Consider the following 25834-nt stretch of genomic DNA (forward strand, 5'->3'; position numbering starts at 1 on the left):
GAGGAGGAAGAGGAGGAGGAGGAAGTGAACCTGGAAGGAGGAGCAGGAAAAGCAGGAGGAAGTGGACTTGTCAGAAAGGTAGCAGTTGTTTCAGAAGTACACGAATAATACACCCAAACAATGGAAAACAAAACTAGACAAAGGCAAATGTCAATGGAAACAGGACAAGCGAGAGCAGAGAGTCTTGGCTGGCAGCAAACACAGCAGTCACCACTGCTTCATTCAATAACATCAATGCTTATTCAAAAGCATTGGCCTGGGAATCGGGGGAACCTGGCCTAAGACAAGGAATGGAGCTTGTGCCCCTCCGCCAACTCTCACATGCAGGAGTCAGGGATTCAGCTGAGTGTGGATGGATTTAAGCAGTTAAATAAGGAAGAGAAATTCTAAGGGACAGTGTGTGTGAAGTGAAATGCGATCATTTTATTTGAACTCCCTGCAGCGCTCCCCATCCCTGCAGCATCTGGGACCCTCTGCTGTTGAAGACAGTGGATGATGATGGGAAACAGCAAAGGGGAAGCAAGAGGTCCCTGGAATTACTCTCTCTCCACATACAGGGAATGCACTGACTAAGGACTTGGACAATCTCTGACCTGTCAATGCGAGGGGGGGTCCTTGGGTTAAATCACTCCCTGAAGAGACATCTTCGTCCTCTGCTAAGAGGCCTATGGTGAATCCTGTGATAGATCTGGGGACCAGGACTTGGTGAAGGGGGCATAGGTCTGAGGGAGGAGGTGCACAAGAGCTCCATACCATGCAGGCTGAAAATGTAGTCATCCGGTTTAATGCGTCGCATTGGACTAGGTGTGGGTGGTAGAGGGTAGTGTTGGGGGAAGGCTGCCAGACATCGTGGAATGCACAATGGGGTTACTGAGAGAGAAGGGCTGATCCCAGCCATGTGGTTTGCTGGGGGTATCATCAAGGGCTGGTGATATAGGGGTGCTGCCTCCCCCTCTTCTGCAGGCAAAAGAGGCACATTCTCTCTTCTCATGTCTGAGATGTCGCCATCTTCATCATGGAACTCCAAGGTGAAGCCATTAACAGAGGGCAAGATGTACTGGATCTGCACAGGTGACCGCAGGCCATGTGGTGACCTCAGGTCGTGCTCAGGGACAATTACAAGGACTGTGTTATCCAGGGTCAGCTGTAGGGCTGTCTCTGGGGCCAGGATGAGGATGCCGTCTTCCAGGCTCAGCGTCACTTCTGTCTCTTCTTCCAGGATCACGAAGAACTCCTCTGTGCTGGAATCCTGCTGCCCCTGTGGAAAGACAGCCCTCAGCATTCTCCCCTCCAAAAGGCTGCAAATGAGGCTCATGGGAAGGGAGATGCCAGGAGCTTCCCCCTCCACAACTTTAAAATACAAACTCCCTCTCAGTCTGACCCACCTAAATGTACATGCCCTGGATGTCCCTTGAGCCTGAAGATCGTGCAGCACTGTACAGTGTTTGCCATGCAGGGACATAGGAACTTACCTGGGAAGGTTCCAGGGACTGGCATGAATCCTGGTGTGGAGCTCCTGGAATTGAGGGTGTTTTTGCACCTGTAGAGAGACCACAGTGAGGGAGGTTAAGGCTCTCTTCCAGCAAAAGTCTCTTGGATTTGAGAATATGACCTTCAGAAATCCACAACCCAGCACAGGCCAGCCTCAGGACACCAGCCCTCAACAACCCACTCATCCTGCAGAAACGCCCTCTCCATTTATGATATTGTGAGACATGACGCTGACTTCCAGGCATGGGGATCTTAAGAAATATCAGGGAGAGTGCCTTACCTGTCCTGGGACCCTGCTCCACTCGGCGACGTTTGGGTGGATTCATTTGTGTGGTCGCCAAGCTTTAGGACAGAAAGGGACCTATCAGTCTTCCACACAGTGACACAGAGTCCATTCTCACAAGCCAAAAACTCCATTTGTCATCCGGCACACATTTTTCCTGTGGCCCTAGGTCAAGTGCACTTGTGCTCAACTCCAAATTGTAGCTGCACCAAGTAAGTACTAACACTCATCTCTCACCCTCACCTTTTCCAAAGCCTTTTCCTATTGGTGCATGTATGTGATCAGGAATGGTGACCACAGCAAACAGTTTGCTTTTTCAGGAGCTCATCCACATGAGAAGGAGGGGCATCTAATTTGGTCTGAGGACTTTAGGAGAAGATGTTGGTATTTCAGGTATCTGACCCCTGTGTCTATGCAGTCACAGTGTGAATAGAGTGAGAGATGATGGGAAATGTTTCATTTTCTAGTGAACACAAGGAATAAATTTAGATCATGCCCACAGTTTACGTGTCTCCACACACAAGGCGACTTTCATTTAGAGAGGCATAGATCGACAGTGGAGGAAGCCTGAGATGAGCTCCCTAACAGGTTCCAGAAGCCCCCCATGCTGGCTACATCCTGTGGGCCTCCACTGTGGGTCTTATATCTTCCCTACGTGTTCTAAGTTTATAATATTCAGTGCGTTCTCTGCCCTAGTTTGGCCCTTTATCATGCATTCACACACACACACACACACACACACACACACATACACACACACAGTCACACGTCAACCTCCTCGCAACCCAAGGTGGACACACATCCCAACATACCTGCTCTCTCCTTGATTGTCACTTTGCAATTCTGTCCAGAAATCACTGGGGCTTCTTGGGCACCAGTAACCATACATGGTAAAGGTTCTCTAGATTTGCTTGTATCAGAAAATCTCAATCTTTGACTTATGTTCTGTAAATCTATACAGTCTATGACTTGATCTTTTCCTTTATCCGAAGAAGATGATCAGCTCGGCACAGCCAGAACATGGGAGAGTGTGCCCTGGCCTGGGACAGGTTGAATGATGCTTTGGTAGAATGAAATCTTGGGAAAATTCCAAGAGGCTTATAAGAGATAGAGCCATGGGACTTGTCAAAATGGATGAATGTGATTGGCTAGTGCTGCTGATTAAATAATAGGAGGGACCTGCATGGGAGTACTTTTATCAAAACTCAGTCAATATGGGTGTGCCTCTGTCATAATCAGCTTAATCTAATCAAAGTCAATCCGATGTAACTTCTACTCTGATTCACCATATAATTGTGATACAAAATATCAGTATTTTAAAAGAGTGCTATTTACATTCTATTGTACTTTGTTCATTAATTAGGAAAGACAATTATTTTTTGAAAGGTTCACATGTATAGTCATTTCTGGGTAAACATAAAGGATTGGTTCTAGGAAACTTTGAATTTGTGGATGCTCAAGTCCCTTGAATAAAGCAGTATAGAATTTAGATGTAACGTATTCATATTAATTCATTTAGTTTAAATTATCTTGATTACTTACAGTACCTAATACAATGCCCAGACCTCACATCATTTATGTGTTCTCAATAAAGAATCTGATGAATGGAAAATTCAAATTTTGGGTGGGGGTGGGAGGGAAACCTGTATAAATATTTTCTGATTATTTTCTATTCAAGATTATTTGAATTCATAGAGCTGTAACCCATGGATGTGGAGGGCTGACAATAGGTTTTTTTTTTTATTGATACAGAGTCTCACTCTGTTACCCAGGCTGGAGTGCAGTGGTGCAATCTTGGCTCACTGAAACCTCCCCATTTCCCCGGTTCAAGCAATTATCTTGCCTCAGAGTCCCAAGTAGCCGGGATTACAGTCCCTGCCCAGCTAATTTTTGAATTTTTAGTACAGACAGGGTTTCACCGTAACATGAGCCACCACTCCAAGCAACAGTATTTTTAAATAATAAAATACTATGTATTTTAAGTGAATTAAGTTTTAAAATGAATCTCCTGGCGAAAGTTATCCAAATGTAATAGGCTTATAAGACAAGCTGAGGAAAATACAAAAAGGACCTTTATTTAATTTCTAATATATCACTATGTGCTAATCTGTCTGTTTACTTATTTCTTGCCTGTATCCCCCACTGGACTGATTTCCGAATTATAATGCAAGTTTCCCTTTCAACATTACTTATTAATTAAAAATCCATGATTTCCATGGACAAAGTCACCTGAACTTTCAGGTGGCCAGACACCAAATGCCCAAACTCAGAATTAACCTTTTTATGATTAAAAATTATTTGACAACATAAAAAAGGTTAGATGGTATTGGGGGAGAAAAAGGTGACCAGTAGATACAAGAACTGAACTAGATGGAAAATCTGTGAGGCTGCACCTTTACTGGGTGCACCGCCATTAACAGGCCCTTGAGCTCGGGGTGTCATGCTTTCCCTAGATCTTGTATACATTTGTTTGTAGATTCTCCTTCCATTCCTAATCAGTTTTATTAGGTGAAGTATAGACCCTGTTTCCCTTGGATTTTTATAAAAATAAATCTAATTACAAAATGTCTTTTTCCGAGAAGCCTTCCTCTGTAGTAAGAAGTCATTTAAATGAGGCCACGAGTGGTGACTCATGCCTGTTATCCCAGCACTTTGGGAGGCCAAGGTGGGTGAATCACCTGAGGTCAGGAGTTCAAGACCAGCCTGGGCAACATGGTGAAACCTCGTCTCTACTAAAAATACAAAATTAGCCGGGAGTGGTGGCACTCGCCTGTGATTCCAGCTACTCAGGAGGCTGAGGCAGGAGAATCACTTGAACCCGGGAGGCAGAGGTTGTGGTGAGCCAAGATCGCGCCATTGCACTCCAGCCTGGGCAACGAGAGCAAAATTCCATCTCAAAAAAAAAAAAAAAAGATAAAAAAATCATTTAGATGAATAAGAGAAAAACAGGATAATTCATTTAATTTTGCTAATGTCCTAAAAGTGTCCAAGGCAAACCTTGGTGCCTTTATTCAGAGGTCTCTTTGCTTCATGGATTTTAGTCTTTTCTGAGGAGAACAGCAGATACTTTGTGGAAGATCAGACGTAGTTTTATTTGTTTGTTTGTTTCTTTTTGAGGTGGAGTCTCACTTTGTCTCCCAGGCTCTAGTTCAGTGCTGCAAGCCAGCTCATTGCAACCTCTGCTTCCCAGTTTCAAGCAATTCTCCAATCTCGGCCTCTCAAGTAGCTGGGGTTACAGGTGTGCACCATTATGCCTGGCTAATTTTTGTATTTTGGGTAGAGACAGGGTTTCACCATGTTGGCCAGGCTGATCTGAAACTCCTGACCTCAAGTCATCCGTCCGTCTCAGCCTCCCAAAGTGTTGGGATTACTGGCATGAGTCACGGCCCCCTGCCAGATGTATGTTTTTGTTTTAACACAGTTTTGCTCTGTCACCCAGGCTGAAGTGCAATGGCACGATCTCAGCTCACTGCAACCTCCACCCCACGCCGCCCAGTTCAAATGATTCTCGTCCCTCAGCCTCCTGAGTAACTGGGATTACAGGCATGTACCACCATGCCTGGCTAATTTTTGTATTTTTAGTAGAAACGGGTTTCAGCATGTTGGCCAGGCTGGTCTTGAACTCCTGACCTCAGGGTTTCACCCCCCTCGGCCTCCAAAAGTGCTGGGAATTATAGGCCGGGCTAGTCTTGAACTCCTGACCTCAGGGTTTTGCCCACTTCGGCCTCCAAAAGTGCTGGGAATTATAGGTGTGAGCCACCACACTTGGCCCCCAGACATAGTTTTGAATAGGGTTACTTGGCCGGGCATGTTGGCTCACGCCTGTAATCCCAGAATTTGGAGAGGCAGAGGTGGATGGAACATGAGGTCAGGAGTTTGAGACCAGTCTAACCAACAGAGTGAAACCATGTCTCTACTACAAATACAAAAAATTAGCCAGGAGTGGTGGCTGGCACCTGTAATCCCAGCTACTTTGGAGGCTAAGGTAGGAGAATTGCTTGAACCTGGGAGGCGGAGGTTGCAGTGAGCCGAGATCATGCCATTGCACTCCGCCCCAGGCAACAGTTGGAGACTCCGTCTCAAAAAAAAAAAAAAAAATTGGGTTACTTGCCTACATTCTCTCTGGTTGTAGGGTTCAGGTTGAGATATTCAAGAAACAGCCTATGTTGAGTGTTCTAGAGTATGCATATTTTACAGTCAAGGAAGAGAAGGACCCCTCATTGTGAGTTTCTTGTGTCAATTCTAGCTGAAAACCTAAGGGTGGCAAACCAGTAGAAGAATAAAAATATGAGGGGCTTGCCAAATAAATATTTTACCATTATACTCGCTTTGACTACAAACAAAATGTTTTTAACCTATTTATGGGTTAAAGTCTCAGGATATATACTGAAACACAGAATAATAACTTATTTTTGAAGAAATATTTAACAATATAGTTTCATTTGGGGTCCAAATTGTTGTTCACAAGTGTACCTCTTCCCCTTGCCTTTGTAATGGAAATCATTTTTAAAATCTGCAGTGCTATGATGAAAAGAAAGATGCGGTTCTTAATGCTTTAGTGTCAACAACTGAATGTTGAATTAATGTCCCTCTCTTTCATTGTCTATTTTCCAGTGACTTTAGCACTGTAAGAAAGATGAGCCCCTCACAACGTGGAAATGCACAGATGCAGAGCTCCGGGTTTCTCGGCAGGAGCCCCTATCCTTCGGGCTGCACTGAGACTGCCGGCCCTGCCCTGGTCCCACACTTCTTCATCTGCAGGGTCCCTGTATTCTGTAGAATTTCCTCACAATTGTTGTGTTTCTCCTCACAATCAATCCTGAAAGAGGTCACAGGGAGGACATATTACAGCCTGCTTTGATTATCCATCAAAAAGCCCGCCCCCCAAAAAATTTATACATTTGTAAAATAATACTAAAATATGCCAACAGGAAGTACAGAACAAAACATGTGGGAACAGCCCATAAAATTAAGTCTTTATTGCTGTTTCAGAGAAATATCTGGGAGATTGCAGTGAATCTCCCTTCTCAGCAGTTAGGGCTGCCGACAGGAAGTTTTCCTCATGATGCACATCGCTTGAGTTGCCCCAAAGCCTTGGCTCCCATGCTCCCTGGACACCCAGCCCCGCCGCCGCAGCCAGAATGCGGCATGTGCCCCGCAGGCCTGGAAGGCGGATTCCAGCGCCCTCTCCCGGCCATAGTGTTGCAGCGCAGGAGCCTTGGCCTTTACAGCTTAGCGGTGGATCTGAGTCTGAATAGCTGAATTTCTCGTTTATATATTCAGTACTTTTCTTTTGGAAGATCAAATGAAAATAGAGCACGGTATGATTTGCTTTGATGAAAGAGTTGAAACAAAGAAGCAACGTCGAAGGACAGTATACAAAAGGCGATTGATTCCCTGTATGTGGAGGGAAGAGGAGCTTGAATAAAAGAAGCATTTTTGAATAAAAGAACCTGCCGCTATGCATTTGTCAAATCCCATACAATTTTACCACATAAATAGTACATCTTATTGTGACTCAGGACTACAGCTTATGTCATATACAATTTTGGGGAAAATGACACTCCCTAGTATAAGAACACTGACTCAAGGATGTAACCCATAAACGACATGCTTAAAGTTTCTCTCCATTGTTACTTTTCTCATGACTAAGGGCAGAACACTGACTGAAGGAGAACTCAGTGGAGAGAACTCACTGGACAGAAACCATGTATATGTTGGAATAATCAAAACCATGGAAGTGGCAAACGGAACAGTGGTCCTGGTACGCCTGCGCCGCTCACCGGGAGCTGCAGACGGACGCAGCATCCCCACCCCCGCCACGCTACGCCCGCCCCCGCCACGCTACGCCCGCCCCCGCCACGCTACGCCCGCCCCCGCCACGCTACGCCCGCCCCCGCCACGCTGCGCCCGCCCCCGCCCCCGCCCCCGCCCGGCCGCGCCCACCCCCGCTCCCGCCTCTGCGAGCCCGCCTCCGCCATGCTGTTCTCCAACAGCCACAACACGCTGAAGCTGCGCTTCCGGGCTGAAGACTGGTTTCCCGACCTGAGCAGCCACAACCGCCATATGGTCAAGGTGCCGGCCTGAGCTGTACTGGGAGCTGCGCGCCAAGAGCACGGCGAGCGGCTTCAGGCTGGACGACGTCATCCAGACAGGCGTGGACGACCCCGGCCACCCATACGTCATAACCGTGGGCTGCGTGGCGGGCGACGAGGAGTCCTAGGCAGCGTTCAAGGATCTCTTCGACCCCATCATGGAGGACCGGCACGGCGGCTACAAGCCCAGCGATGAGCACAAGACCGACCTCAACCCTGGCAACCGGCAGGACGGCGACGACCTGGACCCCAACTACGCGCTGAGCTCGTGGGTGCGCACCGGGAGCGCCGCGCCATGGAGAAGCTCGCGGTGGAAGCCGTGTCCAGGCTGGACGGCGAGTACTGCGCGCTCAAGAGCATGACTGAGGCGGAGCTGCAGCAGCTCATCGCCGACCACTTCCTCTTTGACAAGCCTGTGTCGCGCCTGCTGCTGGCCTCGCACATGGCTTTCCACTGGCCCGACGCCCGCGCCCGCGGCATCTGGCACAATGACAGTAAGACCTTTCTAGTGTGGGTCAACGAGGAGGACCACCTTCGGGTCATCTAGACACCTGGAGCACCTCTGACTGCAGTTCATCCAAGTCAGCCTTTACTCGGCCTGCTCTGTGGTTCACGGTCAGAAGAGCTCGTGCAGGGATTAGACAATTCTCTCTCATCATCAGGTTTCGTGCTTTCTCATACAGCCCCTTCTCCATATATAGATATTGGAGATTTTGCCCAGTGGATTCCCCCAAGGTCTCAATTTTATTAAACTTGTCAAGGTTTCCACAGATTGTTTTTCCACTTAGTGAGACTTGTTTCAAAAAAAAAAAAAATGGGGAAAAAAATTAAGTGGCAAATGAGAATGCTAATAGTCCTCACAGGTGAAGGTGTCCATAGAGACAGGAGATAGGTAGCCTCATTTTGGTCAGTAGCTCACCTGGGACAGTGGAATATCTTTGTTTGGATAAAAAGGACCTTTCTATACTATAGAGACCTTTCTGTATAGACAACCAGGAACAGAAGTGCACCATATGAGCAGAAGGGCTTTCATAAGAGAACAGAGAGTCCTTAACATTTTCAGTTGAGTTCCCCAGAAGAATGAGAGTGAGCAGTTTAGAATAGAAATAATTATCAAATAAGAACATAAACTATGAATATATTGGCAGCAAAGGAAGTTTAGCAACAACACTCCTTTAATATCAGTTAAAGTGATTTATGCTAAATGATAAACCAGTTGGTTTAAATGATCACAGGGCATTTTGTCTGTGAAACCTCCCTGGACCCCAATGACTCGTCATAATCAAACTGCACATGTTCTAAACTCACAGGAGCTGTAAAACTTACCACATGGAGTGTTCATTTGCTGGACATGTGTCTGTCTACCCACTAAAGTTTGAGCTCCTGTTCCTGGGGTTGAGCAAGGTGAGCCACTTGGTCATGCCTTCTCCACACCTTCTTTACAAATGGAAACATTCATCACAGTAACATGCCACTGGACATGAAGGCAGGAAGCCTGGATCTGAGCCTGGATCTCTATTTCTGCAACTAACAGGCGACGTGGGACAGAGATCAGTGGATCTCAGATGCTTCAGTGTTCAGTGATCACCAGTTCTCAAATGTCACCGTGCAGTAGACTTAATTGGAAAAGTCATTTTACACATTTAGATTCTTAGCTTAAGAGATCCCAATTTGAAAGTGTTAAAGTGGGGCATAGGCTCTATTTTAGGCTAGTTACATTGATTATAATTAACCAATATAGTTCTGGAAACAGGATCTTAAGTGATTTCTAAGGCTGCTTCTAGTTCTAATATTTGAGAATTCTAAGCATTTGTGGACATCTGAATATAAATCTTAGACTAATTTTTATGGTTTGACAATTCACATGGGTGTGTGTGCTCGTGTGTGTGCTGATACATCATGAAAAAGTAGAACTCTTTCTTTATGCAAAGTTCAATCCGCAAATTGTAATTTTAGATAATTGGTAGTGTGGATAGATTTGTTAACACCAAGTTTGACAGAATAAGAGTAGAGGCTGAAGATAATAAGGCACTGTTGTAGAACAACAACAGTGAGGAAAAAGAAGGGAAATAATTGTATTAAGATTTACAGGGATTAATGAGCAATTTATGCAGATTAATGTCATGAGTGAATTGTTTGACTTATGCAGAAAAGTAAGCATTCCTCAGTAAACCCCTACTTTTAAACTCAATGCCAAATAAAAGATAACAATATTTTTTCTTTTCTTTTTTTTTTTTTTTTGAGATGGAGTTTTGCTCTTTTCGCCCAGGCTGGATTGCAATGGTGCAATCTCAGCTCATTGCAACCTCTGCTTCCTGGGTTCAAGTGATTCTCCTACCCCAGCCTCCTGAGTAGCTGGGATTACAGACGTGCTACTTGTATATTTAGTAGATATTTTTGTAATTTTTGTGTATTTAGTAGAGATGGCGTTTCATCATGTTGGTCAGGCTGGTCTCGAACTCCTGACCTCAGGTGATCCACCTCCTTCGACTTCCCAAAGTGCTGGGATTACAGGCTTGAGCCCCCGTGCCTGGCCAACGATAATAGTATTTTCTAAGATTTAGAATATTAAATGAAGACCAGATTTGGAAACAAACCAATAAATTGCAATAAAGACATTGCCTTTGAAGTGCCTACCAGAAATCCACTTAGTTAAGACCAGCAGCTCCTTCAACTTAAATTAGATGAATAAGTAATGGAAGGTTGAAAAGGCACAGAAATAACCACACAAAAGAGATATCACCTTTAAACATATAGGAACAGTGGGAGAAAGGTACTCTCGGGCTAGTGCTCAAAATTCTGTTACTTGTATGCAGCTAGAGCTTGAACCTATGAGGAGGGGACACAGTACCAACTGCCTGGGTCTCTTAGTGGGGTACACCGTGTAAGTCATGCTTAAAATGTTAAGGGAGCAGTGCCTAATGACGGGCACAGACAAATGAGTCAGAGGCTCTTGATTGCCAGTGTTCAGACTTCCGAGGAGACATGGTCCAACAGGTGCTTGGATAGACAGGGTGCATAGAAAAGCAGATCGTAGCTCAGGTGGTCCTCTTACAACCAAGCAGGTAGAGCTGGGATGCTGCCAGTCCTTTTCTGGCATCTTTGTAAGGCTGCTGGGAAAGCGGAAAGAATATAAAGCCTGAAGCCTGGAGCCAACCACCTGCTGCTATTGGAATGTTGCTGACAAAAAAAACGACATGGGAACAAGTGCCTTCATTCCTTGTCTCGTTTTCCACTCTCCTGCTAATGCCTTTCATTAAAGGTGCTACCAAGAAGCTAACTGGCCAGGAAGTCTGGCAAATGCAGTTTTCAGAGTCCCAGCACAGCACCACAGAGCAGAGCAAAGCAGAAGTCATAAAGGCTGGTAAAGAAGTAACACCATGTCATTAGTCCATAAAGATTGGGAACCATGAGAATGGAGGAGACGGTTTGAAGATGACACATATAAGAAGAGAGTGAAACACAGGTCCATGCGATCCCAGCAAAGAGAATTTCACAGAATATTAGGAAGAGTCAGCAAAGAAGATTGAGAATGTGTGCAGAAGACAAGGAGAAATGCCCAGCAGACATACATCCTCACGGGCAGATGAGAGAGAAATTAAGATGCAGGAGACTGATTACCTCATAAAATGTTTCAGAAAGGGCCTGAAAGATGAATACTGGTCAGAGGTCACTGGAGTCGGCCCTGGTAATTTATTAAGAGAACAGCTACTATTAAGTGACTAAGGAGGTACCTGGTACCTTTATAAAGAGAAAGTCTAGTAGTATAAGAGCTAAAAGCTAAAAATCCTCCCCCATCTCTTCTTCCTCCCTCCCTCCCTTCTTCCTCCTCCCCCTCCTCCCCCTCCTCCCTGCTCACATTATAGATATCAGAATCTTGGCACAGAGGACCCAATGTCCTACATCTGTTTAAAGACAGAGCTACAACTTTAAACCTCAATTCACCTGAGTGCCAGTCCAACCATTCCACTCCATCTGTTTTATCTATTTATTCAATGACTTACTTTTTTATAAAGTGAAAAAAAAATGATTAATAGGCCCTGTGTCAGGAACTGAGAGTACAAAGGTCAACAAGATATAGTGCCTGCCTGGGAGAAGTTCACAGCCTAGGAAGGGTGTCTCCCTGTAGCACTGGAAACTGGACTGACACAGCTTCAGATCATCCAAACTTTGCAGATCAAAGAGAGACGGTCCAGAGAGATTTGTCCCACTGATATCGCAGCCAGAGAATCTTTACCTCTTTCATTCTTTCAGCTGGTGCTTAGTTTTTAATGCTCCTTTTTGTTTTTGCAGCAAAATGGTGTTAATTCAGCTCTACAGCCCCCAATCTTTACTTCAAAAGTAAGACATTCAGCTTCACAGTGACCTTCCAGTCTCTTACAAATTAGTGCTTTATGAATTGCTGTCCTGGCTAAGTAAAGAAAGCAATTTGTTTTTAGTTATCTAGTAATTAGTAACTGGAACATAAAATTACATTGCCTAGGCCAAATTCAGACTTCCTCATTACTGTCACTCCTAGAAACACTGACTATAAACCTAGAAATTAGAAAAATCAGATGTTATCTGAACAGTTCTAGCTGAGCTCACAACCCTGGTACAGTATAATCAATGTCCTTATTAAGTCAATTAGAAAAAACAGAAAAGATTTTTATATGTCAAAATCATATCTACCTTGTACACAAACAGAATGTTTCTTCCAAGGAAGGTGACAAAATACTTTGTGATTTCAATAAACAGTCCTTACCAACAGATTTTTTTCCATGTCTCCAAATAGTCTGATTTATAGCAAAAGTTAAAGATTGTAACATTATAGGCAGACCAATAATAGATTATATGCCTTGGCATATGGTTTTGGAGTCTCACAGTTTTAGATAGAAAGATAAAAAAAAAACCATGTCACTCATCCTTCTCAATTTACTGTGCAAAGAACACCAATGGAATCATGTATTTGGCTCTGGCAAGCAAATGAGACATAGGCAATGTACCTCACTCATAACAGAGATTAGGTTGAAGAGAGAAAAAATATGTTAAAACAGGAATCTTTTTTAATTGGTAAGATATATTCTTAGGAAAAAATAGTGGAAGAAGTTGCAGTTAATCTTAAAAGGAGCAATGTTTATTCTTGGAAATAACTTCTGGGAAGAAACAGTACATATCAGCTGCCATATATCTGAAATACTATCATGTGGAAGATATTTTGTTAGTTCCAAGTTAAGGCAAAGACTAATGGAAAGAAATTGCAGGGATTTATATTTGTGCTGTAATTAAGGAGAAATTGTTAAATAGTCCAAAGTTGAACTTGGGATACTGTGAGTTTCAGATCACTGAAATTTATCAGGCATCTGGACAATCATTTGACATATATATAAAAATAAACATGTATAGGGTATTCAATACTGAATCAGGGCAGAGAACAACAACAACAAAAATAAGAAGAACAAATGACAATTAAACAATAGTAAACTCTAACGTAGCACAGAGTATGTGCCCAGCACTGCCCAGTTATATAGAAAGATTGTCAAACTGTCCTAAAGCAGTCATTTTTGCCTTCAGACTTTTAGCCATAGAGCCCCTGGGTTACCTGGACACATGAATACTTAGCTAATGACATCAGCTCCTAGCTTCCTATTTCTATATGTCCACATGAACAAATTTGGAAAAATGAAAAAGGAATGGAATGATGTGAGCTGCTTCTATGTAATCTTTATCATGTTCTATACTTTCTTTCTTTCTTTCTTTTTTTTTTTTTGAGATGGAGTTTCGCTCTTGTTATCCAGGCTGGAGTGCAATGGGGTGATCTCGGCTCACCGCAACCTCCGCCTCCTGTGTTCAGGCAATTCTCCTGCCTCAGCCTCCCGAGTAGCTGGGATTACAGGCACGCGCCACCATGCCCAGCTAATTTTTTGTATTTTTAGTAGAGAACAGGTTTCACCATGTTGACCAGGATGGTCTCGATCTCTTGACCTCGTGATCCACCCTCCTCGGCCTCCCAAAGTGCTGGGATTACAGGCGTGAGCCACCACGCCCGGCCCCATGTTCTATACTTTCTAACCCTGCCTGTTAGAACATCCTTGGGACCAAATAAAATGGTCACCTGTTTAGGATGGCAGGGTTGACCTTCAGCCCAAATCACAACATAACTTGGTGAAAACAAACCCTCTACCCTCACCTAGTTAACTTATCTATTTTTGGACTTTTACATGAAAAAGAAATGAGGTTTTATCTTTTTTTCAGTCACTCTATTAAGTTTCTTTATTATAATAAGTTAGTTTCTAATTAATGTAACAAGCTTATTCATCTTCAAAACAGTGCTGTTATTATTATCATTTATAGAAAGGAAAGTAAAACACAGAGAACATACAGCTTATAAAGATTGTCACTGAGATCCAAACTCATATAGTTTGGTCTAATAACCTATGTCTGTTGCCTTTTACATTGATCATTAAATTCACTTCTAACTCTGAGATTCTGTGCGATTATGGTGAAGGTGGTGGTCCCAATTTGTGCCCAAACTATGCTTATTATTGTAAATCAAGTATGTCTGAGATGAGTTTTGTGGACAGGAAGCTATTAGGCATCTACATCTATAGATTGATCTGAATAAATTGGAGTACTGATTAAAGTGGATGGAGAAGACAATTTAAAATGCGTTTATCTATCCTGGAGCACTATCTGACATTTATGAAAAGATACTGAGGGCAGAAAATAGGGAATTGATTTTACAACTCAGACTTTCATTGGGTCACTGAAACTTTCATGCAGTCAAAGGGGTCACTGAAACAATGGGGTCACTCAAACTTTCATGGGGACACAGTGTTCCTTGGCTCTGATCTTTAGTTCTAGTCTTGCCTATTTCCAAATGTGCAATGCAAATACTACTTCCCAGGAAGCCTTTCTGCATTTCCTAGTTAGAACCAAGTTTCTGGATCTATGGCTTCTCTTTATACTTTGCATCTTTTATGGCACTTGTGAAAACTGTTTCATATTAAAGTTATTTGTGTATCTACCTGTCTCATTGATATACTTACTCATATATGTTAAATTTATTAAATGTCTATTTACCATTACAGCCAATCTATTTTTGAACAACACAGAAATAACAGACTAACAACTTCAGGGAAATTAGGGTCAATGTCCATGCTTTAATTATATTTTTGCCTCTTCACTTTACCTACCTTTATTGTAGTGGATAGAACAATTTCTTATAATTGGTTAGCACACATTCAATATCTGTTGGTTTGGTAGGACTACTGAGGACAGAATGTGTAATAAAGAAATGTAAAATTCAGGAGCCATGAAGGAGCAGACAGGGGCTTCATGATGCATGGGGAACCTCTATAACAGGAAAAGCTTCATAACAGAAGGAACAAGGAATGCTTGAGAAGGTATGGACAAAAATGTTTCTTAGGAACAGAATCATGGTTGGTATTAAGCAAAGATAGACTCAAAGACTTAAGAGAATAGTAAGATGTTAGTTTAGTGGTTTTAATGGTATAATTTTCAACCAGTGTGTGAAAACCAGAGAGCCTAAAATAATCTATGGATAAGAGATTTGGACCAACAACTCAGACACGAAAAAAATTAGCTGTCTAAGAATCTATTAACATAACTTTAGTTTAATTTAGACTGCAAAGGCTGTACTTCTCTAAATTAACAAATATGTTTGGCATTTGCCTTGGAAAATTTTTTTTTTTTTTCATTTTAAAGCAATCACTTTGGAAGATGCTGAAGCTGCATTGCAGATTATAAAAGGAGGAAAGCGATCTAAATGTCCAAAGAAGTCTGAACTCCTTGGCAGAGCTATTAGGGAAGTTGACCGGATACTATTATGGTTGGAGATGGTCTGGGTCAGTGAGGTCCCATTGTTTTGTGCCTGAGCTCAGGAAAAGATTTTCAGTGACTGGTTTGCCTTGGAAACTTCAACTTTGTAAAAGTTGAGCTTTCTTCTCAAAAGACAGGTCCTGAGCAGACTGTCATCTCTATCTCTAAAAGAACTTCCCTCTTACCTGGGAAAATTTGAGCAAGAAGAATGAGAGCAGCAAAAATAAAAAAAAATATTCTCATGGCTCCAGGCATCATTGGAGAGTTGATGAAGGAAGTGCAGTAGCTGGAATCAAGCTCTTTTATCAAGAGGCATTGATTAAAATATGTTCCTCTGCTCTAAAAGGGCTGGAAGTCAACCTTGGTTTGTAATGTTCATTGAGAACATACTGTTTTCCATGCTCCACTGATTAATGTGTGGGCTGATGGATCAGATTTGAACTAAATCACATTTATGGAAGAGAAAGGCAGAGAACCCTGCCTTTCTGCCTGGAATATTTTATTCTATGTCTCTGCTTAGATTTCTCTCATTTTTTCTTCAAGTCTTATCTCAATTATTATCATGTTCATAAGATATATAGCCACCAACCTTTTCCTAGTACACAATTTTACATAAAACCTAATTGTTAAAAAAAAACTAACACAAACAAAACCTTCAATTTTAAGTTCAGGAGTACATGTGCAGGTTGTGTGTTTGTTTTTTGAGACTGGGTCTCGCTCTATTGCATGGAGTGATGTTGCTTAAAAAGAAAAGGGTTAATCCATCAAAAATACATAAAAATCATTAACATGTTTTTATATTACTTAATTAAAGGAGAAATAGACACTTCTATATTCATAGTAGAAAATTTTTACACCAGTCTCTTGGCAACTGATAGAACATGGACAAATTAGCAAAATCATGCATGATCTGAACAATAGCACCATTCCATTGACTAAGTTGCTATTTATAGAACACATCATCACCCAATTGCAAAATAACCATTTTTAAGTACATATGATACAGTCATAAAAATAAACCATATGCTAGGCCATAAAACAAATATTCATGTGTTTAAAAACATTTAAATTCTTCAGAGTATATTTCTCACCACAAGGGGATTATGTTGGAAATCTATAAAATAAGCTATTTAGGATATTCCCAAATAAGTGGAAATAAAGCAACATAATTCTAGATTGTGTATGCATCAAAGAATAAGTAATAAGAATAATTGGAAAGCATTTCTATATATCGAATTTTGTGGAACACAACAAAGCAATCACTTAGAAAGCAATTTATATCCAAATACCTATTGTAGAAAAGAAGAAGTGTTTAAATCTATGACTTAGAATTATGTTCTAAGACCTTAGAAAACAATGTAAGCCCAAGTATACAGAATAAATGAAATAGAAGTTATCACTACAGATCCAAGAAACATTAAATAATATAAAACTTTTGTCAACATGTATATGACAAAGCATTTCACAACTTATATAAACTGGAAAAATTCTCTCAAAAATTTAACATACCAAAATTGACACAAAAATTAGCAGAAAATATAAGTATTTCTGTATCTCTTAAATAAATATGTTATTAAAGGAAAGACGGCTTCTGCTTAAGATGTAGAAATATGCCGAGAAAATCATGCCAGCCGGGCATGGTGGCTCATGCCTATAATCCTGGCACTTTGGGAGGCCAAGTTGGGTGAATCACCTGAGGTCAGGAGTTCAAGACCAGCCTGGCCAACAGGTGAAACCCTGTCTCTATTAAAAAATTAGCCAGGCATGGTGGCATGTATATTCCTAGATACTTGGGAGGCTGAAGCAAGAGAATCATTTGAACCAGGGAGGTGGACGTTGCAGTGAGCTGAGATTGCGCAGCTGCACTCCAGCCTGGGTGACAGAGCGAGATTCCATCTCAAAAAAAAAAAAAAAAAAAAAAAAGTCATCTTTAAAAACATAAGCAATAAAACAAAACAAAGAGAGAAAGAAATGAGAATGATTCTGAGACTCACTCACCGTGTGACTTGGATAAGCCACATAATTTCTCTTGAACTTCTTCCTTGAATACACTTCTAAGGCCAGAAGGGTGCTGGACTGGTTTGTCAGATCCTCCGTCGGCAGCAGAGAAAGTTCAGCCTGCAACTTCCAACAGCCTTCTCAGACTCCAAGCACTCTTTCCTGCATTTTCCCCGACCGAGCTTGCACGACTCACAGACAGCAAACTCACCTGTGCCAAGAAAGAGCTGCTGAGGTCTTTCAGGAACTGTCTAGAAACGGGAAACATGTCAAAATCCACCCAAAAAAGGGGAGAGTTTGTATATATGATTACAAAGAATATTTTCAAGAACCAGCCCAGATTTTTCAATAAGAGCTCCTGCGTTTTGCAGTAGGGAGTTAGGGAGAGTTAATTTTTAAGCAACAGATCATCACAATTCCTACTTTCCAAGTGTTTATAATCTTGCAGGGATCGAAAGTAAACCATAGGCAGACAAAGAGACAAACATACTATAGAACTACAAAAATACATACCTGATACTACTGTGAAATTGCTAGACAAAAATGGGAGGGGTATACTGTGGTTTCGGAAAGATCCTTGAAGATGGAGTTAAGAAGCTTAGGTTCAAGTCTTGTTTGGGCCTAGCAATCGCCAGGTATCCTCACTAAGTTCTTAAGATCAGCATTCTCACTTGTCCAGTGACCATCCTAGAAGCACCTGACTACATTTTTAAATCAGCTTAGGGATTAAATGGAATATTATATGCAAATATTTTGGTTATAATAGTAACTACCACATAGGAGTGTTTTGAAGATTATGTGACAAAATCCATGTAAAGTGTTCAATAGGGTGCCTGGTACACAGGAAACACTCAAGGACTAGTAGAAACCTAATATTTCTCACTTTGAAATTCTTTCTAAACCCTTTTCAACTTTGTTTACAATATTTCTTTCATTTTTGTTTATAATGTGCTTTCTTTCTGTATAAGATGACTTCAAAAAAAGAGAAGAGATCTGTGGGCTATTCTTTATGAATAGCTTTTCTGCAATGGTGCTCAGTTTTCATTGAAGTAACCTCACTTTTTAATTTGAGCTTCCTTCAACCAACCTCATGCATGTGTGATATATGTTATTACCAGACTTAGCAGCAGAGCTTGCAAGAGATGGGCAGGCATGTTCTCAGAGCTGTGCTAATTGGCTGGTACAAGACTAAATCTATGACCTCAGTTTAGTGAGCACCAACAGCTAATGGGAAAAGCCACTGAGTCCAATTCTCTATGGCCAAATTACAGTCCAGTCACAAAGATATTTTTCTGTGAAATCAAAACTATCCAAATATTATACTTGGAACAAGAGAAAGAGAAGAAGATAAGTTAGCGAACTAGTATTTCAGACAATTCTATTTCCGCCGCTATCTCTGTCCCCTTTTTGTCTCTGAACATCTGAGAGAACCAACAGAGTCAGAGTTTTTCAGATAAAAAATAATTATATACAAGAGATTTTACTTACCTGATGAAAATGGCTGGGAAAAATCAAGTCCTGCCTGGCTCCCTAAATTCAAAACAAAATACATTTTGAAAATTAAAATCAACATAGGAATTAACACTGTATAAAACATTATTCCCAACTCCACATGTGACATGGCATATCAGAAGACGGTAGGTTACAGAGTTGCAATCTTTATTCTATTTCTCAAGGCCAGCATTCCAGGTAACCAGCAAAAACAAATTACAAACAAAAAAAAAATTCCACTATATGCAGTTTGCTCTTAGAAAATGTCACTGTATATCTAAGAAATTCCCATGACAGGTACCATGGGGCGTTGACTATTCCTCTCCTTTTCAAGGTCAAACAGAGAAGAATCATCAGGGTTTATAATCTGCCCCATCAAAATCCCATCCATTACCAGATGGCCGTTGAGCCAAAATGAAGAACACAGCAAATACAAAATAAAACATCTTCCTTATCAGGACCATCTTTTAGGGAAGACTCTTTAGAATGGAGGCTGAGATTTCCTTGAGAAGACCCAAATGAGAGGCTCATTTATATGTAAAAGTAATGGGGAGATGCTCTTGATCAGTGAAGTGAATCAATAAAGAAAGCACAATTATATGCTCCGTTTCCCAGGATCAAGGGATGATATAATGCATAATAACCCTTGGCATCCAGAAAGCCTTATATTTTGGGGAGTCTAACCGGTGTAGTGGAAAGAACACCAGGCTAGGGTTGAAAGACCAGGGGTCATGCAAGGTTCTGCATACTAATCCAGGGACCAGAAGCTAGTGCCCCCTTTCGTCTCTTCCAGCTCCTGTTTTCTGGGAGAAAATAAGAACCCACTCGCAAATTCTGCCTCCTTCTCAAGGTTTTATAAGGATCTACTATGATTATAATGCAAAAGTGTTCTGAACATGTGGAATGCTTAGAATGAGGCCTGGTGCCCTGTAAGAACTCAATAAATGTGGACTCTCACTTTCCTAGCTTTCATTTTTATTGTCTACAAGTATTACGGGGAGAAAAGGAGGGGCAGTAATCATTCTGTCAAGTTAGCTCTGAGTCCCCTTTCCTGTAAGATATCACTTCACAGATGAAAGTCATAATTACTGCATATTTTAAATTCATTAAGGATGTAGGTATTGGCCCAGATGGGTGGCTTGTGTCTATTATCACAGCTTTTTAGGAGGCCAAGGCAGGTGGATTGTTTGAGTCCAAGAGTTCTAAGATCAGCCTGAGCACATGGTGAGACCTTGTCTCTACAAAATAATTTTTAAAAAAAATCGCTGGGCATGGTAGCATGTACCTGTAGTCCCAGCTACTCGGGAGGCTGATGTGGGAGGATGGCCTGAGCCAGGAGTTTAAGGCTGCAGTGAGCCATGAGTATGTCACTGCACTCCAGCCTGGGCAACAGAGCGAGATCCTATCTTAAAGCACAAAACAGAACAAAATGTGGATATGAAAAGCAATACTGATACCACTATCTTCCCCTCAAATAAGTCCTGCTTATTCTTCCCTGTTGCCTGTATTTATACGACGTTCTGTCCTTCATTTCTGTAATGTAAAGTAGAATAATTTTAAAACGTAGACTATGAAGTATATGACTCACAAAGTATGTGACCTTGGATAGGTTACTTAAATTGTTAAACCTCAGTTTCCTAACCCTTAAAATAAAGATATAATTACGGTACTCAGTCACAGAGTATTTGAGAGGATTGACTGAGATGAGCTATATAAAGTGCTTAGCAGAGTTCCTGGCTACTATCACTAGTACTAATGCACCTTTCTCTCTATTCAGCCTTGAGCCCAAGTTTTCTGTAAACTCTTTTTCAAGTCCACAAATTCACCATGAACCTTTTCTGGCCTATGCAGGAAGGCACACATTTTTATGTTGCTGCTGTGGCTTGCAAGCTATTCAGATTCGGAATCCAAGCTAATGCTTGTATATATAGGGGATAGGGTTGAGCCTCCAGGCTTTCAGCTTTTAGGTATTTTATATAGCCTGCATCAGGGCCAGCCTCCCAGGCAAATGGCCAATGCAGCCACAGATCCCTGCCTCAATTTGGGGTTTCATGCTCTGCAGTCACTGTGTTGAAAGTTTTATTAACTTTGCCTCTGAATATATGCATTGTAAATCAAGTCTGATGGGACAGTGGAGCATGCTCTGGGACTTTGGAAGCACAGCTTATGTGCACTCCAGACTCCCTTCCCCTTTTCACCTTCCTGGGAGGATTCTTAGCCACCTGTTCCTCACTTTTGGCACCCTGGGCCCCGCTTGGCCTCCCCCTCAATAACCCCTTCCAGCAGCCATCACCCCACAGGGACCTAGGTGTGAATATGCAGAAGGCTGGAGGTGAGTGTCTAAGCCTTGAGTGTCTAGGGCAAGGCATGATGGTTACCAGCCCCTTGCTGTGCCAACAGTGCCATGGTACAGGTAGGCAGCACGGCAGGACCAAGCAAGAAAAGCATGCAACATACAGCAAGATTCACGTTTTTTAAGAAATATATGCTTAGGTCAAGCCTCTTGCCAAGTTTACAAAGCTCAAAAACATTGAATCTGGAATTCAGATTCCACCTCACTATGGTGCATCAGCTCTTAACTGAAGCATTGAGAGATTCTGTGATTACTCTCATTTTACATATGGGTAAATCAAAGCTATTCAGGAGCACAGTCAGGGTTAGAAACCAAACTGCCAGACTCCAGATTTTTTAATTTTTTCTGTGTCTGCCCTACTCTGTCCTCCCTTCATCCCCACTTTCCTTCTTGAAAACTTTCCAGAGTCAGAGAAGTGATGAGCTGTAGACTGAGCAACACCCACTGAGGGTGGCTGGGCTCTGCACAGGAGAGCATGGACCTCTCATTTCTGATAAGCCTCACTGATCAAGATGCTACTTGGTCTGGAGAAATGTATAAATGTGGGTGTTAGCTGTTCTTCCCTCATGGACACTGTGCTGATCTCTCGAGACTCTCCCAGTCATGAGGACATTCTTCTTTCTCTTTGCTGTGTTCTTCTTTCTGACCCCAGGTAAAATTCACATCTTTATAGGGAAGGTGATCGGAGCTGGTATCCCAGAGAGGGGGTCCCCTTCGGTGAATGCCTGGGCATGATCAACCCATCTGCTACAAGAGGTGATATTCCCCTCATGCCTCTTCTGTAATTTCTTTGCATTTTACACTGTTATCAAGGAAGGGCTGTCACAGCTTTGAAAGAATAAAGGAAGGCCAGGAAACATGCCTTTTGGCATCCAATCTCATGCTCAATAACAAAAACAAAAACTGGAAAAAATTTAAAAACAAGGATGGCAGTCTATGAATCTTTTCAAATGTAGTTATGGTAGAGCATGGGACAGGTAAGGAAGGGAGACAGGTAAGGACTGGAGCTTAGAGACACCTCTGCATTCATGCCAGTCATGGCAACAGGTAAGGTAGCATAACTTGGACTGCCATTTCCCAATCACATATCGTCAAGCCACGTACTGTGATGAGAAGTTCACAGAAAATGCATCTAGTCTTTCCGTGCCAGCGCCTTTAAGGAAAACTCTGTCCTGCTTCTAATTTAATGGTAGTTAGAGAAAATCTTTTTGGTTTTGGAGGTCTGTTTTACAAATTTTATTACAGATGCAGAAACTGTGCCTCAGATGGGCTAAGTACTTCTCAGAGTCATATAGATAACCTAAACAGTCAGGGGAGGAGCCTGACAGTGAGAGGCGTTCAAGATGCCCTTCCCATATCAAAACTCTCTGGACTCTCTCCTGCTCCCACGAATTTCCAATTGCTCCAGTTGTATCCTCTCCAAAATTAAGGCATAAGACTAGGCTCATGACAGCCTTAGAGAGCTGAAGAAAGGGATTCTCAGAGCCCACAGTAAGTCCCAATTTGTGCCAGATGCCAGTGATACATGATCCCATGTGTAATGCGCAAATTTTCACATCCGTTGTTCATAGCTCTGGTCTGTTTTGTGACAAGCCTGTAGAGTAGATTCTGTGTCAGGACATGAGGATCTAGGACTCAAAGTGACCCATACTGTATTCAGGCCACTGGCTTTGATGTGCACATTGGAAATTGGCCAGAGGTATCTTTGTCAGATGACTCATACTTACTAATTAGTCAAAACAATAAATGTTTATATACTATAAAATTATCTATTAGATAATGCTATGTTATACAATTATAGATAATTTACTATATTCAATTATAGATCATTATTAGCCATAATGATATAATTATTAAATAATCTAATAATTATCTATTGGATATACTGTTGTATAATACTATACTATGATAGTATTTAGAGAAAATCTTTTTGGTTTAGTATTGTATTATAATATAGCATAATATATACTATAATAATATACTAGCATTATATTATCTATTAGATAATACTATAATTATACAATTATAATTATTTACTATAACTATATAATATATAATTATCTATAATTGTATAATTAGATAATCTAATAATTAGCTATTAGATATACTGTAGTATAAAACTATACTATGATAGTATTTAAAGAAAATCTTTTTGGCTTAGAAGAGTATTATAGTATAGCATAGTATATACTATAATAATACATATATACTAGCATTATACTATTAGATAATACTATATTATACAATCATAATTTACTATAATAATTATATGATAATTATAATTGTATAATTAGATAATCTAATAATTAGCTATCAGATATACTGTAGTATAATACTATACTATAATAGTATTTAGAGAAAATCCTTTTGGCTTAGTAGAGTATTATGATATACCATAGTATATACTATAATAACATACTAGTACGATATTATAGTATACTATACTATATTATACTATTATGTTATTAATACTAGCACAATATAGTCAAGGAGGGACTGTCACAGGTTTGAAAGAATAAAGGAAGTCCAGGAAACATGCCTTTTGGTATCATGGTAACAAAAACAAAAATTGGAAAAAATTAAGAATAAAGGAAGTATTATTATATACTAGTATACAGTACATATAATACTATAGTATATACTATAATACTAGTATTTTTATAGTATACATATGCTATACTATAATACTATACTAAATTAAAAAGATTTCCTCTGAGTCCTATACTATAGTCTATAGTACAGTATTGTATTAGTATCTGCCTTATAGTAGGGCAGAGAGAACACAGACCCCCACCAGTGAAAGCCGGAGTTCATCGAGCTTTGAAATAGTGGGTATTTTCACTTATCAACTGATGTGCTGATCCTGGATAATGATTAGTGTACACGCTGGCACTAATCCATCTGGTTGGACGTTTTACGTAGATGTGAATTGTATGTTTACATTCATATGTTAACATTAAATGCAATCTCTGTACATCTGATGCATTCATTATGTGTACCTCAATTGGGCAACTCTAAAATGTTGATCCTCATAAGATGCGCTGTCTGTCCTTAACTTGAAGCAGGCTGCTCTTGGGACTGCTACTGATAAACCCCTAAGGTGGGAAGTGGAATTCTATACAAACTGACCTGAGAAAATCTTAGAAAAACATTCCCAACATGCTACACCCTCCTGCTCTAAAGCACAAGCTTTCCACAGTCGATGCTTTGGTGGAGTGTGGAGGAGAAATCAGGGTGAGCCTTCCAAGCAAGTCTCTATCTACCAGAGTAAACTTGTTTTCTTTTTATATCTTTATCCCTTCCTTTGCTCTGGTCTGGCGCCATCTCCTCAGTCTCAGCTCTTGCTCTGCTCTCACCAAGTAGCAACCTCTGAGAGTGCATTGGGGAAATTAGCAGCCTCTGGGGCTGTTTATGGGAACAAGCTGATAATTATCCCCAACAGATTCTGATCAAACAACCCTAGCTTCTGTTTCCCAAAGCTCCTACGCAGCTTGGTCTCAAATGCTGGAAGAAAAATCTATTCCTTCTGGTATTTCATCCTGTGTGACCAGAAGACAGAAATATTAGATAAAAAACAGGTTCCCTACCATCTCATCTACTGGTAGGATATGGCACTATGTCAGCTTGTGAAGAAATATTCACCAACTAGTCATACAACTGTATCTGGTAAACAGACATGTCTGAAAAGTGAATTAATCCAAATGGCTTCTTCCTTTGTGTAGTCAAGAATGCATTTTTTGATGAGAGATGCCAGAGACTTAAAGGGACATGCACGGGTTATTGTAAGAAAAATGAAGAAATTGTTGCCCTCTGCCAGAAGTCTCTGAAATGCTGTCTGACCATCCAGCCATGTGGGAAGATTACAGAAGATTAATTCAGAAGATTCAGGTTTCCAGAGAAGCATACATGATCTAGCTTGTTTTTACTCTTGCCTCTGCTGCAAGCAGACACTTTAATAAAAATAAATGACTGTCTTTGCTTAGTTTGTCAAGTATTTCATTTAGAAAGGAGAACATGACTACATGACCTTGATGGTCCCTCCATCCTGGATTATTTTTCTGTAATTCTGTGGAAAAGAAATTGTCCCAAAGCCATCTGATATTTTTCTTAAAAGGGAACTAGAAGCTACTAGAAATCAACAAATCTCTAGCTTGTACTCAGTCACTTGGCCCTTGCTAACCTATTGAGATGAAAGAAGCAAAATAAAAGAAAGACAGGGAGGTAGAAAGAAGATGAATAGGTAGAGAAACAAGCATACTTCTTTTTTTTTTTTTTTTTTTTTGAGATGGAGTCTTGCTCTAT

The 25834-nt window shown here is 41.1% G+C and overlaps 4 protein-coding genes and 1 pseudogene across 4 annotated transcripts; 2 read left to right on the forward strand and 3 right to left on the reverse strand.

Moving 5' to 3' along the window:
* Positions 1–625: 625 nt before the first annotated feature.
* On the reverse strand, positions 626–4108 carry LOC105720687 (proline-rich protein 23D1-like). Its single transcript, XM_012457330.2, has 4 exons — positions 2587–4108; positions 1772–1833; positions 1473–1540; positions 626–1258 (listed from the first exon to the last, which is right to left on the reverse strand). The coding sequence occupies exons 1-4, from the start codon at positions 2661–2663 to the stop codon at positions 626–628; spliced, it is 840 nt and encodes a 279-aa protein (XP_012312753.2). The 5' UTR covers positions 2664–4108.
* Positions 4109–5557: 1449 nt separating this feature from the next.
* On the reverse strand, positions 5558–19685 carry LOC105720715 (beta-defensin 105A). The gene is made up of 4 exons (XM_012457359.3): positions 19574–19685; positions 19177–19218; positions 17689–17899; positions 5558–6593 (listed from the first exon to the last, which is right to left on the reverse strand). Exons 1-3 carry the CDS (start codon positions 19641–19643, stop codon positions 17775–17777), a joined length of 237 nt encoding a protein of 78 aa, XP_012312782.1. The 5' UTR covers positions 19644–19685; the 3' UTR covers positions 5558–6593; positions 17689–17774.
* Positions 7754–14875, forward strand: LOC105720714 (creatine kinase B-type-like; annotated as a pseudogene).
* On the reverse strand, positions 12050–16031 carry LOC105720716 (beta-defensin 107A). Its single transcript, XM_012457360.3, has 2 exons — positions 15876–16031; positions 12050–12280 (listed from the first exon to the last, which is right to left on the reverse strand). The coding sequence occupies exons 1-2, from the start codon at positions 15946–15948 to the stop codon at positions 12138–12140; spliced, it is 216 nt and encodes a 71-aa protein (XP_012312783.2). The 5' UTR covers positions 15949–16031; the 3' UTR covers positions 12050–12137.
* Positions 19686–22097: 2412 nt separating the features above from the next.
* On the forward strand, positions 22098–25506 carry LOC105720717 (beta-defensin 106A). The gene is made up of 2 exons (XM_012457361.2): positions 22098–22184; positions 25255–25506. Exons 1-2 carry the CDS (start codon positions 22136–22138, stop codon positions 25404–25406), a joined length of 201 nt encoding a protein of 66 aa, XP_012312784.2. The 5' UTR covers positions 22098–22135; the 3' UTR covers positions 25407–25506.
* The last annotated feature ends 328 nt before the right edge of the window (positions 25507–25834 follow it).

Source organism: Aotus nancymaae, unplaced genomic scaffold (assembly GCF_030222135.1).
Source record: "Aotus nancymaae isolate 86718 unplaced genomic scaffold, 86718_ANA_hifiasm-v0.15.2.pri h1tg000090l, whole genome shotgun sequence".
Taxonomy (NCBI): Eukaryota; Metazoa; Chordata; class Mammalia; order Primates; family Aotidae; genus Aotus; species Aotus nancymaae.